This window comes from Salvelinus alpinus, chromosome 13 (assembly GCF_045679555.1).
Source record: "Salvelinus alpinus chromosome 13, SLU_Salpinus.1, whole genome shotgun sequence".
Taxonomy (NCBI): domain Eukaryota; kingdom Metazoa; phylum Chordata; class Actinopteri; order Salmoniformes; family Salmonidae; genus Salvelinus; species Salvelinus alpinus.
The window spans coordinates 40,467,512-40,482,155 of NC_092098.1; the positions used below are offsets into that span (position 1 = coordinate 40,467,512).

At 40.8% G+C, this 14,644-nt stretch overlaps 2 protein-coding genes across 4 annotated transcripts in view; one reads left to right on the plus strand and one right to left on the minus strand.

Moving 5' to 3' along the window:
* The window catches only part of rasa4 (RAS p21 protein activator 4), a 70,711-nt gene extending 66,771 nt beyond the window's left edge, over positions 1–3,940 (minus strand). Inside the window, exon 1 of the mRNA XM_071339291.1 lies at positions 3,628–3,940. Within this exon, the coding sequence (XP_071195392.1) occupies positions 3,628–3,692 (65 nt within the window). The 5' untranslated portion in view covers positions 3,693–3,940. The remainder of the gene's footprint in view (positions 1–3,627) is intronic.
* Positions 3,941–14,026: 10,086 nt separating this feature from the next.
* Positions 14,027–14,644, plus strand: part of LOC139537692 (myelin protein zero-like protein 1) — an 81,193-nt gene continuing 80,575 nt past the window's right edge. For all 3 annotated transcript variants that reach the window (XM_071339296.1, XM_071339292.1, XM_071339295.1), the window contains exon 1: positions 14,027–14,332. In XM_071339296.1, coding sequence (XP_071195397.1) covers positions 14,260–14,332 — 73 coding nt within the window. In that variant the 5' untranslated portion in view covers positions 14,027–14,259. The remainder of the gene's footprint in view (positions 14,333–14,644) is intronic.

Below are 14,644 nucleotides of genomic sequence, written 5' to 3' on the forward strand. Positions count from 1 at the left end.
GGTAAAGTTGTCTCGAGCACCTGCAGTGCTGGTCATAAAAAAAAACTAGCTAACTCATGGATGCAAACAATGTTCTTCCCCCCAAAAATAGCAGAACGACAATCTGTTTCCGTAGCTACAGTTAGCTAGCTAACTATATAGCTAGGTGTCATCTAAAATAACCCTATAAGACAGTCCTTATTTGATTAATGGTGGTCGGACCCAGCTGTGTGAAGCTAGCCACAATAAGGGTTAGCCTCAAGTGGACTTTGCGGTTAGCCTTCAAAATAAAAGTTTGTCATTGACAGTGATGCAAATGAATACACATAGAATTATGCCATAATTGAATAGATCATGCTAAACGAGGTTGGAATGTTGTTATATAAAATCAACAAAAGACAATTTGTTAATTTGACAAATCTGTTGAAATCACCCTGGATGTATTATACTTTAGAATTGCATTGGGGCATACTTATTTCACTGTACAGCCTTACCTATGGATTGTGCATCAATGACATGGGGCATCAGTTTACTCAGTGACACCCAGAGAACATTAGCGTCTTAGCTCTTATTGCGGGACTCAAACAACTGAATTGAGCCACATTTATTGTCAACCTATGTGTATTGAACACTATTCCCGAGGAAAAACAATACTGTGTGAATGTTTTGGAGTTTGATAACTCTGGGAAAATATATCTTGGGTATTCGACTAGACTGATACCCCATTTCATTGATCCCCAATCCTTAGGTAAAGCTGTACAGTGCAATAGGAATGTCAATACACACAATAGGCTGACTGGGGAGGTGATTTCACAGTCCCGCGATAAGAGCTACATTGCTAATATTTGCATAAACTCTTCACAGTTGTGTTCTGTGGGTGTCACCGAGTAGACTGATACCTCATTTCATTGCTTCACATTCCAACCTTGTTTAACATTATCTAGTCTAAAATGGCATGATTCCACCAATTGTAACCTTCTGCATCACTTTCAAAGAGGTACTTTTATTTTGAAGGCAAACCGCAAATTCCACTATTGTGCCTAATCCTTATTGTGGCTAGCTTCACAACACAACCCGGTCGAGCGTCACTAGCCAAATGAAGCTAGCTGGCTGCTTATAACGTTAGCTTTGGGCAACAGGGTTAAGTAGCTGGCTAGCTATTTATTTTCATTAACTGAAGCTCAATTTCAATAGGTGAACAACAATACTTACTCACAAGGAAACCTAAATCATTGCTAGGAATAATGAAAATGACTGCAGTTTCTACTGTTCATCGTTTTCAGGCCGGTTGTATTGGTGCTATCTATGTACCAAGCTAAAGCTAGCTAGCTACCCCAGAAGTTGCGGTCGAACAAATAATGCTTTATTACCAATGGGGTATTGTAAGCACATCGTTCGTGGCCGGTGTTTGCAGACTTTTTTGTACAGCTTTAACAGTACTACTGATAGTAGTGGTGGCGATTGGCTTGCACTTGCAAATTCACAACACACAACATTCTACAATATAACTGTTATTTGACGTGTCAAATTAAAAGCTTATTTAATGCGTCAAATAGTGTTATTGGACGTGTATCTTTTTTCACATGCAAAGACCCAAACGGCATTTCGGATTATGGATTTCGCCTTTGAGTTGTCTCTCTGAAATTGTCTTACTCTTTCAGATGACTGCTTGATCCACACAGCAGACATTGTGGGCTAGGTTAGGAATGCTGTGTTGCCCGTGTAGCGCAAAATTTTACTGATACCGATGTTAGCATTTTAAGCTAATATTGGCCGATTCCGATATGTTCACCGATATATCATGCATCCCTAATTGATACACACCTTTATAGGGTTAGTGTTCCCACACGGCCATATCTCCATGTTACTGCGCGTTTACGTAAAATAGACGGAAAACAGAGTCAACTACCTGTGCTAATTAGCTATCTGCGTCTCCTAACAACTGTGTGTAAACGTAAGACGGACGCCACAAACGTGTTGTCACTGAAAAATACTGTCGGCTGTAAGTGTTTTAAAACAGTGAGTGTATATTTTTGAAATTATTTCTCTGATGGGATATTAAAGTAGAGGGATTCATGTTTCTAGAATCATACCGCATTTGATAATCGATTCACGTTTAGAGTATTTGGCTGTTTCGGCTTCCATGGTTCTGTCCCAAATGTCACTATTCTCTATGTAGTGCACTACTTTTTACCAGAGCTCCATTCAAAAGTAGTGCACTACATAGGGAACAGGGTACTATTTGGAACATGTCATATTGGAGTATAAATTAATAACAGTCAGGAGGATTTTCAACGGAGGCAAGAATGTTTAGAATACTTGCAATGGAAAAGCAGAGTTGATGAAACCACAATTTGTTTAGATTTTATATCAAATCTCAACAATGCAGAGAAAAAGTAAATAGAGAAATAATAGAAAAGTAAAACATGTAATAATAAATATATAATGAGTAACGATAACTTGGCTAAATATATATATATCTCAGAGTAAAGGAAGATGTGGAGCGAGGTACTGAAAATCGGGGGAGCACAGCTTCGTTTGCCAATTAGCAGTGAGCTGAGTGGGAGATGCTTCTATTTTTTCAATTGTCCAATGCACTGTCAATCTATGTTTAGTTCAGCTTCAGAGTCTGCTTGTTTCTATCCAAAGCATGGAATTCTGTAAACAGATAAGAGATGTGGAGAGTGATGAGAGATGATACACTACTGGACTCTGGAGCAGTGGAAACACGTTCTCTGCAGTGATGAACCACACTTCACCATCTCGCAGTCAGATGGACGAATATGGGTTTGGCAGATGCCAGGAGAAAGCTACCTGCCCGAATGCATAGTGCCAACTGTAAAGTTTGGTGGAGGAGGAACAATGATCTGCGGCTGTTTTTCATGAGTCAGGCTCCTTAGTTCCAGTGAAGGGTAATCTTTACACTACAGCATACAATGACATTCTAGACGATTCTGTACTTACAATTTTGTGGCAACAGTTTGGGGAAGGCCCTTTCCTTTTTCAATCCCATCTAACACCTTTGGGATAAATTGGAACACCGACTGCAAGCCAGGCCTAATCGCCCAACATCAGTGCCCAACCTCACTAATGCTCTTGTAGCTGAATGGAAGCAAGTCCCTGCAGCAATGTTCCAACATCTGGTGGAAAGCCTCCCCAGAAGAGTGGACGCTGTCATAGCAGCAGAGGGGGGGACCAACTCCATATTATTGCCCATTACCTATATCATTTATTTTTCTAAGAATGGCTTTCCTTTGAAGTCATGTTTTCATGGTAGAGCAGGTTCTGTTTGATGTGATAGTTGATTGACATACCGCATATTCATTATCCAGGGCTGTTTACTTTGATGTGTTTTGTATTATAATCATATATTTACACAATCAAGGATACGTGTTTGAAGAAATAACTTTGTAGTCTACACAATGAACCCATTTGCCAATAATGAAAATATACCAGCGTTTTTTTTACAGCATCAAAAGGTTGGTTCAGTCTATCATTGAAATACCCTAAAGTAGTTGATTCAATTCACATTTAAAAATCAAAAACAGATGAGCAAAAGCCTATCAATTAAGTCCTCTCCTAAGCAAAGTCTGGTAAAATCGGTGAACAAAAAACGAAGAGTAAAACATGTACAGTAACAGTACTTACATGTCCTTAATTGGCAAATTTTTCCCCTCCACAATTCTGATAAATAAAGTGTTTCGTTTTGCCATTTCTCCAAGTCCCAGCGTCCAAACGGTGATGACTCAACTGTGAAATCACACGCAGATTGTTCCTCCTCAAAAACAGCTGTCAAACAGAATTTGGGGGTTTCGCGCCTGACAGCAGTAAATTGAACAAACAGGCAAACCTCGTCAATATTATTTTTGCCACGTATCATACACCTGTCTGCAACTAATTTCACAAGACAGGTCGGTGGTTTGTATATATCAACGTACTTGTGACCCACTCGCTCGTGGTTGGAAAGAAAGCGATTGTGTGTATTTGATAGTAGACTACGGTCTTCTTCGTTGGAGTTGTACGGAAAGACTACATCCAAAAGTTATTTTTTGCCGCCACCTACTGTGCGGGGTGAAAATTAATGAAACTGAAAGACAACAATTATGTGGCTAAAAATACAGTAGTTGGTGTAACCCTGAGCTGGATACGACATCCTGTATAGCATCCAGCTCAGAGTTACATCCAGCACAGAGTTGCAACTGGCACAGTTAAATCCATCTTCAGGCTCAGAGTTACATCCAGCATCCGGCTCACTTACATCCAGCATGATGCAATAATGAGCTGGATGTAACACTTCGAACTTAGAGTCCCTTCTGTAACCTGTCTCCTCCCCTTCATCTACACTGATTGAAGTGGATTTAAAAAGTGACATTAATAAAGGATCATAGATTTCACCTGAATTCACCTGGTCAGTCTGTCATGGAAAGAGCAGGTGTTCTTAATGTTTTGTGTACATTAAACACAATTTCATGCTGTTAAAACCTCTTATGGATCGGACCCTTTTTCCCCCCCATTTTCGCCGAAAATTACATACTCAAATCTAACTGCCTGTAGCTCAGGCTCTGAAGCAAGGGTATGCATTTTCTTGGTACCATTTGAAGATAAACACTGAAGTTTGTGGAAATGTGAAAGGAACGTAGGAGAATATAACACATTAGATCTGGTTAAAGATAATACAAAGAAAAAAACTTTTTTGTACCATCATCTTTGAAATGCAAGAGAAAGGCCATGTCTTATCCCAGCTGCAAATTCGATTTTGGCCACTAGATGGCAGTAGTGTATGTGTAAAGTTGTAGACTGATCCGATGAACCCTTGTATTTCTGTTCAAATGTATCAAGACTGTCCAAATGTGCCTAATTTGTTGATTAATAACTTCATGTTCAAAACTGTGCACTCTCCTCAAACAATAGCATGGTATTCTTTCATTGTAATAGCTACTGTAAATTGGACAGTGCCATTAGATTAACAGGAATTTAAGCTCTCTGCCAATATCAGATATGTCTATGTTCCTTACAACCTCATGCTAATCGCATTAGCCTACGTTAGCTCAACCGTCCCGCAGGGAACCCACCGATCCTAAAGAAATTTTAACCTACCCATTTGTTTGTGTTAGCCCAACTCATGTTGCCTCTGACCAGTACAGATGCATCTATGTCATGTCGCTGACTCTATCTTTAAAAGGGACATTGTCTGAAATAAATTCCACAAAGTGATTCCAGTCTCAGCTTCTTCCCTGGGTGAAACAGTGTGAGCTCCCACCAGATCTGTACTGTATTAATAGGCAGAGCGCCCCATGCTCTTGTTTAACCCTGCGGTGGCATGGTCACACACACCTCAACTTTTTCCACATTTTGTGAGGTTACAGCCTATTCTAAAATGGATAAAATAAATTGCTTTCATCAATCTACAGTCAATAACCCATGATGACAAAGAGAAAACAGGTTTAGTAATTTTTTTAAATGTACTAAATATAAAAAGCTGAAATAAATAGTTTACATAAGTATTTAGACCTTTTACGCAGTACTTTATTGAGGCACCTTTGGCCGCGATTACAGCCTTGAGTCTTCTTGGGTATGACGCTACAAGCTTGGCACACCTGTATTTGAGGAATTTCTCCCATTCTTCTCTGCAGATCCTCTCAAGATCTGTCAGGTTAGATGAGGAGCGTCGCTGCACAGCTATTCTCAGGTCTTTTCCCAGAGATGTTCGATCGGGTTCAAGTCCAGGCTCTGGGTGGGCCACTCAAAGAAATTCAGAGACTTGTCACGAAGCCACTCCTGCGTTGTCTTGGCTGTGTGCTTAGGGTCATTGTCCTGTTGGAAGGTGAACCTTTGCCCCAGTCGGAGGTCCTGAGTGCTCTGGACTAGGTTTTCATCAAGGATCTCTCTGTACCCTTCCCCAGAGCTGTGCCTCAACACAATCCTGTCTTGGAGCTCTACAGACAATTCCTTCGACCTCATGGGTGGTTTTTGCTCTGACATGTACTTTCGACTGTGGGACCTTATATAGGCAGGTGTGTGCCTTTCCAAATCATGTCCAATCAATTGGATTTACCACAGGTGGACTCCAATCAAGGTGAAGAAACATCTCAAGAATTATTAAAGGAAACAGAATGCACCTGAGCTCAATTTCGAGTCTCATAGCAAAGGGTCTGAACTATTATGTAAATAAGGTATTTCGTTTTTTTATTTTTAAAACATTTGCAAAATTGTCTAAAAACCTGTTTTCCCTTTGTCATTATGGGGTATTGTGTGTACATTGATGAGGAAAACAATGTATTTAATCCATTTTAAAATAAGGCTGTAACGTCACAAAATGTGGAAAAAGTCAAGGGGCCTGTCACGCCCTGACCTTAGAGATCCTTTTTATGTCTCTATTTTGGTTTGGTCAGGGTGTGAGTTGGGGTGGGTATTCTATGTTCTATTATTTGTATTTCTATGTTTTGGCCGGGTAGGGTTCTCAATCAGGGACAGCTGTCTATCGTTGTCTCTGATTGAGAACCATACCTAGGTAGCCCTTTTTCCCACCTGTCTTGGTGGGAAGTTGACTTTGTTTAGGGAACATAGCCTTTAGCTTCACGGTTTGTTTTTGTAGTGTTTATTGTTTAGTTCGGCGTCATTTTGATTAATAAAATAAAATGTATGCTTACCACACTGCGCTTTGGTCCACTTCCTTTAACGGCCATGACAGGGCCTGAATACTTTCCAAATGCACTGTACAGTTGCAAGAAAAAGTATGTGAACCCTTTGGAATTACCTGGATTTTTACATAAATTGGTAAAAAAATGTGATCTGATCTTCCTCTAAGTCACAACAAAAGACGAACACAGTGTGCTTAAACTAATAACACACACATTATTGTATTTCTCTTGTCTTTATTGAATACATAATTTAAATATTCACAGTGTAGGTTTGAAAAAGTATGTGAATCCCAAGGCTAATGACTTCTCCAAAAGCTAATTGGAGTCAGGACTCCACTAACCTGGAGTTCAATCAATGAGATGAGATTGGAGATTTTGGTTAGTGCTGCCCTGCAATATAAAAAACACTCACAAAATGTGAGTTTGCTATTCACAAGAAGAATTGCCTGATGTGTCACGTTCTGACCTTTATTTCCTTTGTTTTGTCTTTATTTAGTATGGTCAGGGCGTGAGTTGGGGTGGGCAGTCTATGTGTGTTTTTCTATGTTGGTTTTGTGTTCGGCCTGGTATGATTCTCAATCAGAGGCAGCTGTCAATCGTTGTCCCTGATTGAGAATCATACTTAGGTAGCCTGGGTTTCACTTTTGGTTTGTGGGTGTTTGTTTCCGTGTCAGTGTTTGTCGCCACACGGTACTGTTTCGTTTGATCATCGTTTATTGTTTTTGTTCATGTGTTCAGTTTTGGATTTATATTGAAGACATGAACACTTACCACGCTGCGCTTTGGTCCAATCCTTCTACCACCACAGACGATCGTTACATGATGTGAACCATGCCTCGACAAAAGAGATCTCAGAAGACCTAAGATGAAGAATTGTTGACTTGCATAAAGCTGGATAGGGTTACAAAAATATCTCTAAAAGCCTTGATGTTCATCCGTCCACAGTAAGACAAATTGTCTATAAATGGAGAAAGTTCAGCACTGTTGCTACTCTCCCTAGGAGTGGCCGTCCTGCAAAGATAACTGCAAGAGCACAGCGCAGAATACTCAATGAGGTTAAGAAGATTCCTAGAGTGTCAGCTAAGGACTTAGAGAAATCTCTGGAACATGCTAACATCTCTGTTGACGAGTCTACGATATGTAAAACCCTAAACAAGAATGGTGTTCATAGGAGGACACCACAGAAGAAGCCACGGCTGTCCAAAAAAAAACATTGCTGCGCGTCTGAAGTTCAGCACCTGGCAAAATATTCTGTGGACAGATGAAACTACAGTTGAGTTGTTTGCAAGGAACACACAACACTATGTGTGGAGAAAAAAAGGCACAGCACACCAACATCAAAACCTCACCCCAACTGTAAAATATGGTGGAGGGAGCATCATGGTTTGGGGCTGCTTTGATGCCTCAGGGCCTGGACAGGTTGCTATAGGCGACGGAAAAATGAAATCCCATGTTTATCAAGACATTTTGTAGGAGAATGTAAGGCTATCTGTCCGCTAATTGAAGCTCAGCAGAAGTTGGGTGATGCAACAGGACAACGACCCAAAACACAGAAGTAAATCAACAACAGAATGGCTTCAACAGAAGAAAATACGCCTTCTGGAGTGGCCCAGTCAGAGTCCTGACCTCAAACCGATTGAGATGTTGTGACATGACCTCGAGCGGTTCACACCAGACATCCCAAGAATATTGCTGAACTGAAACAGTTTTGTAAAGAGGAATGGTCCAAAATTCCTCCTGACCGTTATGCAGGTCTGATATGCAACTACAGAAAAAGTTTGGTTGAGGTTATCGCTGGCAGTTATTAAATCCAAGGGTTCACATTCTTTTTCCACCCTGTACTGTGAATGTTTACACGGTGTGTTCAATAAAGACATGAAAACGTATAATTGTTTGTGTGTTATTAGTTTAAGCAGAATGTGTTTGTCTATTGTTGTGATATAGATGAAGATCAGATGAAACTTTATGACCAATTTATGGAGAAATCCAGGTAATTCCAAAGGGTTCACATACTTTTTCTTGCCAGTGTATACATATTATACATATATGATTTCCTCTTCATCAACAAGTAATATTTTATAGAGAGAACCCTGCAGAGTACACAACTTAGAGTATGATGTGGGAACTGGTACCTACTCCAAAATCAAAGAAATAAAATGTATACATTTGTAATGCTTGTTATTTTGACCATTGCCACTGTCAACACAGAAACAAATACCACAATGCTGCATACAGACATTTCTGTAAATAATTATTGAGATACACATAATGAAACAGCATGGGAATGGCAATGTTTTTGGGGCAGTATTAGCAATGCATTCAGCTACAAGTGTTTGTGCCAAACAAGACTAACCTAGAGATTGCAGTCAGGATTTATAAAATCATATCAGGAAAGAGTAACAAAATATGTAGTCAACATGTAATTAATCATTAATTTATGATAAAACCGTTTCAATCAAACAATCACTTTATTTACTGTTTTTAGTCTATCTTATGAGTGATAGCGTTCTGGTGGTTTCTGTTTGATAAACACCTGTCAAACAGACAGCCTCTTATGTAATTATGCCATTTGAAACATTTGGGTCGGGCAGGACCCTTCACAGCCCTGTGTGTCTTTTCCTGTCAGTGTGGAGATGGTTGTAGACATAACATGGACCATAGCTGCAGCAGTTCAGCTTGAGTTAGTGGTGTGGCATCCATCCAGCTCACCCATCCATGCAAAGGAATTTAAAAAGCAGTATAAGTCAACACATGTAAGACATTCAGTGATACTGAGAGCATCAACATGTTTTGCAATATTGTCCATAAACAATATTGTGTTTTTGGTTGTCTCAGACTGGATTCTCGCAGACTGGGCTTCATTGTCCCCTCCTTTATCCAGCAGGATCTTCACCTCAACACGACCCGCTGTAGCAGCCAGGATTAGAGGATTGAAACCTGGGGACAGACAGTTAGATGACTCTTTAACACCATCATACACTTCCACTTCTACACACAAATTATCAAGTTCCCTGAAAGATGGACATATAAACATAAAAATGTAGCTACGTTGCGTGATGTATATGGAGGGTGGGGACACTGTGGTAATGGGCTACTGTGCTGTAGGTATGGGCGAGGTTGTAATGTTCAACATAGACACTGCTCACCACTACTGTCACAGGGGTAGATAGAGCTGTTAATAAGAGTCTACCTTCAAATTATAACTACATCATATTACATTCGAATTTGTGAATTATGTTGAAAATGTATTGAAACCATGTTCAGTATTACGAAAAGGATGGCGGACCGAACACTGTCTCTATTGTTTTGTTATTAGAAGAATTAAGGAACCAGCTTCTACTGTAAATGCTCACATACCTGCCATGATGTCGTCCTGAGCAGGGAAGGCCACTATGAGTCAGTCAGGGGCCTGGGTGAGAATGCCCGGTCCCAGGCCTGTCAACTGCTGCCAAAACATCTGCTGCTGGCCCACCATCAGCCTCGGCAGGTCAGGGCTGAAGCTGTCAGGGTAGTCTGCCGTAGTAAAGTGTGGATTGCTGGGTGGCCAAGGTACAAAGCTGGTCTGCAGGGGCTGCCATAGGTTATCCTTCAAGCCTTTGGCCTTCATTTACTCTTTGGTGAACTTCTCCTTGAGGATCATCTTCTTATTCTGCAGCTGGGCCTTCTCCATGGCTGAGATCCTCTGGCCCAGCTCGTTCAGCTTGGCCTCCATCTCTTTCACAAACCACTCCAGGGGCTGGTACGGGTGAATGGGCCTGTCAGTGCCAGCAGGCCTGTCTGGACCGTCTACAGCAACGGGGTTATCCTGTAGACGGCTCAGTCTCTGCCTGAGACAGCCACACATGACAACACAACCAGTTAGCTACAAGGTTGTACCATACAATATTACAGTAATAATTACCTTTAACGCTTTGAGGCTTTGTGAAGTCAACTGGTGTCTAGTTATCTTCTTAGTCAGGGAATTAACAAAGTTAGACCTATATTTACTGTTGGACTGACCTTTTGTGGTGACTGGTGGAGTTGTTGTGATATTGGAGGGTACTCTGTCTAGCGTTTGGGGAGGCACCATCATGGCCATGACTTCGAATGGAACTCATGGAGCCTGATTGGGTTAGGTAAGATATTGCAAAAGTATATTTGGTATCAAGTTGCTATCACTACAACTCCATCCAGACAAATAAACAAACATGCTTGTAGAAGTATAGTAGTTGTTTGTCTGTTAGTAAACCAGCTGTCCCTACCTGAGAGGTGTCATGGCGGGGCGGGGGGGTGAGCTGAGACAGGTCTGGCACGGGGACTGACAGGATGTTGCTGGGGTAGTCGAAGAGGTAGAACACCACACTCTCCTTTCCTTCCGTGTCCTCCTCGTCGCTGCAGGATGATTCTCAAATCTCGCTCATCTTCCAATTGTCAGGGACACCCTTTGAGGAAATGCACTGCCCCGTCCAACCCTGGGAGTAGCCAGAGCAAGTCAAGAGTTTCAGATTAATTTGATCTCAATTTAGTTGACTAAGACATTTCAGTTCTCCATAAGAATGCCCATTCAGGTCCTGAACTAAGTGTAATTGTGAGTGTAGAGCTCCCTAGGTGAGCCATCCTCACATTTACTTAACCAGAACTCAAGCTGAGAGTGATCCATGTTCATTTCATGGATCTATTTTCCTGCCACAGTGTGACTGAAAAAACAACAACCGCAACCCGTCTGTCATAGTCTGTTATTAGTGGACAACGGGTCGCAGTCATAGGAGTTATTTAGTTACATAAAGGAGTTATTATACACCCAATGTATTATGTTTGTGTATGCCTATGTATACTATTTAGGTTGTTATAGCACTTAAGTGTGCCCTTTCAGTATATTAGTCCTGTTATGAGAGTTAGTGATTATTAGTTAGTTAAGCCTAAAATGGCGCCAGTGCATGTTACTTCAGTATTATGCCCCACTCTTTCTGGTGTCTTGTGGGATTCAGTGAGATTCCACCATTCAGTTATGAAGTAATGCACTAGTCATTAATGTGTTACCACTGACACCTAGTGGTGCTTTAGATCAGGCCCTTTATGTGTAGTAAACTTATAGTGATGCCTTCATAGTTTATATTGTAAGTGGTGTCAAGTAATGTCATTCTATACAGTGGCTTGCGAAAGTATTCACCCCCCCTTGGCCTTTTTCCTATTTTGTTGCCTTACAACCTGGAATTAAAATAGATTTTGGGGGGGTTTGTATCATTTGATTTACACAATATGCCTACCACTTTGAAGATGCAAAATGTGTTTATTTGTGAAGCAAACAAGAAATAAGATAAAAAAACAGACAACTTGAGCGTGCATAACTATTCACCCCCCAATGTCAATACTTTGTAGAGCCACCTTTTGCAGCAATTACAGCTGCAAGTCTTTTGGGGTATGTCTCTATAAGCTTGGCACATCTAGCCACTGGGATTTTTGTCCATTCTTCAAGGCAAAACTGCTTCAGCTCCTTCAAGTTGGATGGGTTCCGCTGGTGTACAGCAATCTTTAAGTCATACCACAGATTCTCAATTGGATTGAGGTCTGGGCTTTGACTAGGCCATTCCAAGACATGTAAATGTTTCCCCTTAAACCACTCAAGTGTTGCTTTAGCAGTATGCTTAGGGTCATTGTCCTGCTGGAAGGTGAACATCCGTCCCAGTCTCAAATCTCTGGAAGACTGAAACAGGTTTCCCTCAATAATTTCCCTGTATTTAGTGCCATCCATCATTCCTTCAATTCTGACCAGTTTCCCAGTCCCTGCCGATGAAAAACATTCCCACAGCATGTTCTCGGGGTCATGAGAGGTGTCGGGTTTGCGCAAGACATAGCATTTTCTTTGATGCCAAATAGCTCAATTTTAGTCTCATCTGACCAGAGTACCTTCTTCCATATGTTTGGGGAGTCTCCCATGTGTCTTTTGGCGAACACCAAACATGCTTGCTTATTTTTTTCTTTAAGCAATGGCTTTTTTCTGGCCACTCTTCTGTAAAGCCCAGCTCTGTGGAGTGTACGGCTTAAAGTGGCCCTATGGACAGATACTCCAATCTCCGCTGTGGAGCTTTGCAGCTCCTTCAGGGTTATCTTTGGCCTTTTTGTTGCCTCTCTGATTAATGCCCTCCATGCCTGGTCCGTGAATTTTGGTGGCCGCCCTCTTGGCAGGTTTGTTGTGGTACCATATTATTTCCATTTTTTTATAATGGATTTAATGGTGCTCTGTGGGATGCTCAAAGTTTCAGATATTTTTTTATAACCCAACCCTGGTCTGTACTTCTCCACAACTTTGTCCCTGACCTGTTTGGAGAGCTCCTTGGTCTTCATGGTGCCACTTGCTTGGTGGTGTTGCAGACTCTGGGGCCTTTCAGAACAGGTGTATATATACTGAGATTATGTGACAGATCATGTGACACTTAGATTGCACACAGATGTATTTTATTTAACTAATTATGTGACTTCTGAAGGTAATTGGTTGCACCAGATCTTATTTAGGGGCTTCATAGCAAAGGGGGTGAATACATATGCACGCACCACTTTTCCGTTTTTAATATTTTTTAGAATTTTTTGAAAAAAGTGTTTTATTTAATTTCACTTCACCAATTTTGACTATTTTGTGTATGTCCATTACATGAAATCCAAATAAAAATCCATTTAAATTACTGGTTGTAATGCAACAAAATAGGAAAAATGCAAAGGGGATAAATACTTTTGCAAGGCACTGTAATAACTGTATATTATTCCTGATATTAACGGCACTCTGCACTCTGTTTCCTCCTATAGGACAACCACACACAAGCACTATCACCTTTCCACATCCTCAGTTATGGATCAGTGGTACAAGCAGTAGTGATCAAGCCATAGCCCTGCACTGTAAACTAGAACCAATCGTTCTCTGTGTCTTGAGATCAGAGGGAGTGAGCGAGAGAGGGAGCGAGAGAGAGAGAGAGAGGGGTACCAGTTAATTCAGCCTCATTTACTGCCTTTAAAAAAACAAAAACATAGCTGATATGGCGTACTTGCTTAAACAAATGTGGTTTCTACTGACAATTGAGATGTACAAACTATGGAATAAGGGAACGACGAGCAGATAAGATACAATCTGTTATTTCGATTAAGAAATTAGCGAGCTAGGATGGACGTAGTCAATATAACGATTTGTTCAGCACTTTTGAAATGTATCATTGTACATAAACATTACACAAAAAGTTGGAAATCGCAAATTCAACAATGAGTGGTTTGGAAGGAATCAGTGGCTAACTGTTTGTCACCGTTATAGTGAAATTATTGTATTGTTTAGTGTTGTGTAGTAGCTTTGAGTTTGCACCACCATGATTTACATGCTAAAATCGCCACTGCATATACAGTAGAATGTGGTAGAAGGTGAACTCTATTTACTTCAGATCAGGTGCGAATGGGGTGTTTCCACTTTGGTGCATGGGATTTTAAAACAACTTTACCGTCTGGTGCTCCGCGTGAGATAAATCGAGTGCACATTATATGTCATCGTCTTTCCAGTCATGCTAGTGCGTTTTCCTGTGTTTTTTTTTTACACACAGGAGGAGGGTGCATTGAGCAGCTGGACGTTGGCTAATGTTGGACCAAAAAACAGGGAGGGGGAGATATTGATGCGTTCTAAATTATGGAGTTAAGGAGGACAAACCTCGCGTGCAATTGTGTTTTACTATATGGAATAACGTTATGTCTCTTTTTCGGTAAGTAAGTTACTGTAAACCTTTTTAAAGAAGCTAATAACATGATCGCTATAGTTGTTAGCTAGCCAGTAGCTATAGTAGTTTGCATGCTAACTAGCCGCTAGCAAATTAAGCTTTAGTTAACTGGCTAGCTAAACAGACGATAGTTAGTTAGTAGTGCGTGACTTGGTACGATAGTCGTATTTCAAATCAAGGTGTGTGTGATGTATATATGAACTATGGAGTACCAGTTAGTTAGCTAGTTACATTCTTGACTTATAGGGTCTGGTTAGCTTAGTTTGTTGGTAGCTAGCTAGGAATGCTAACCTAGCT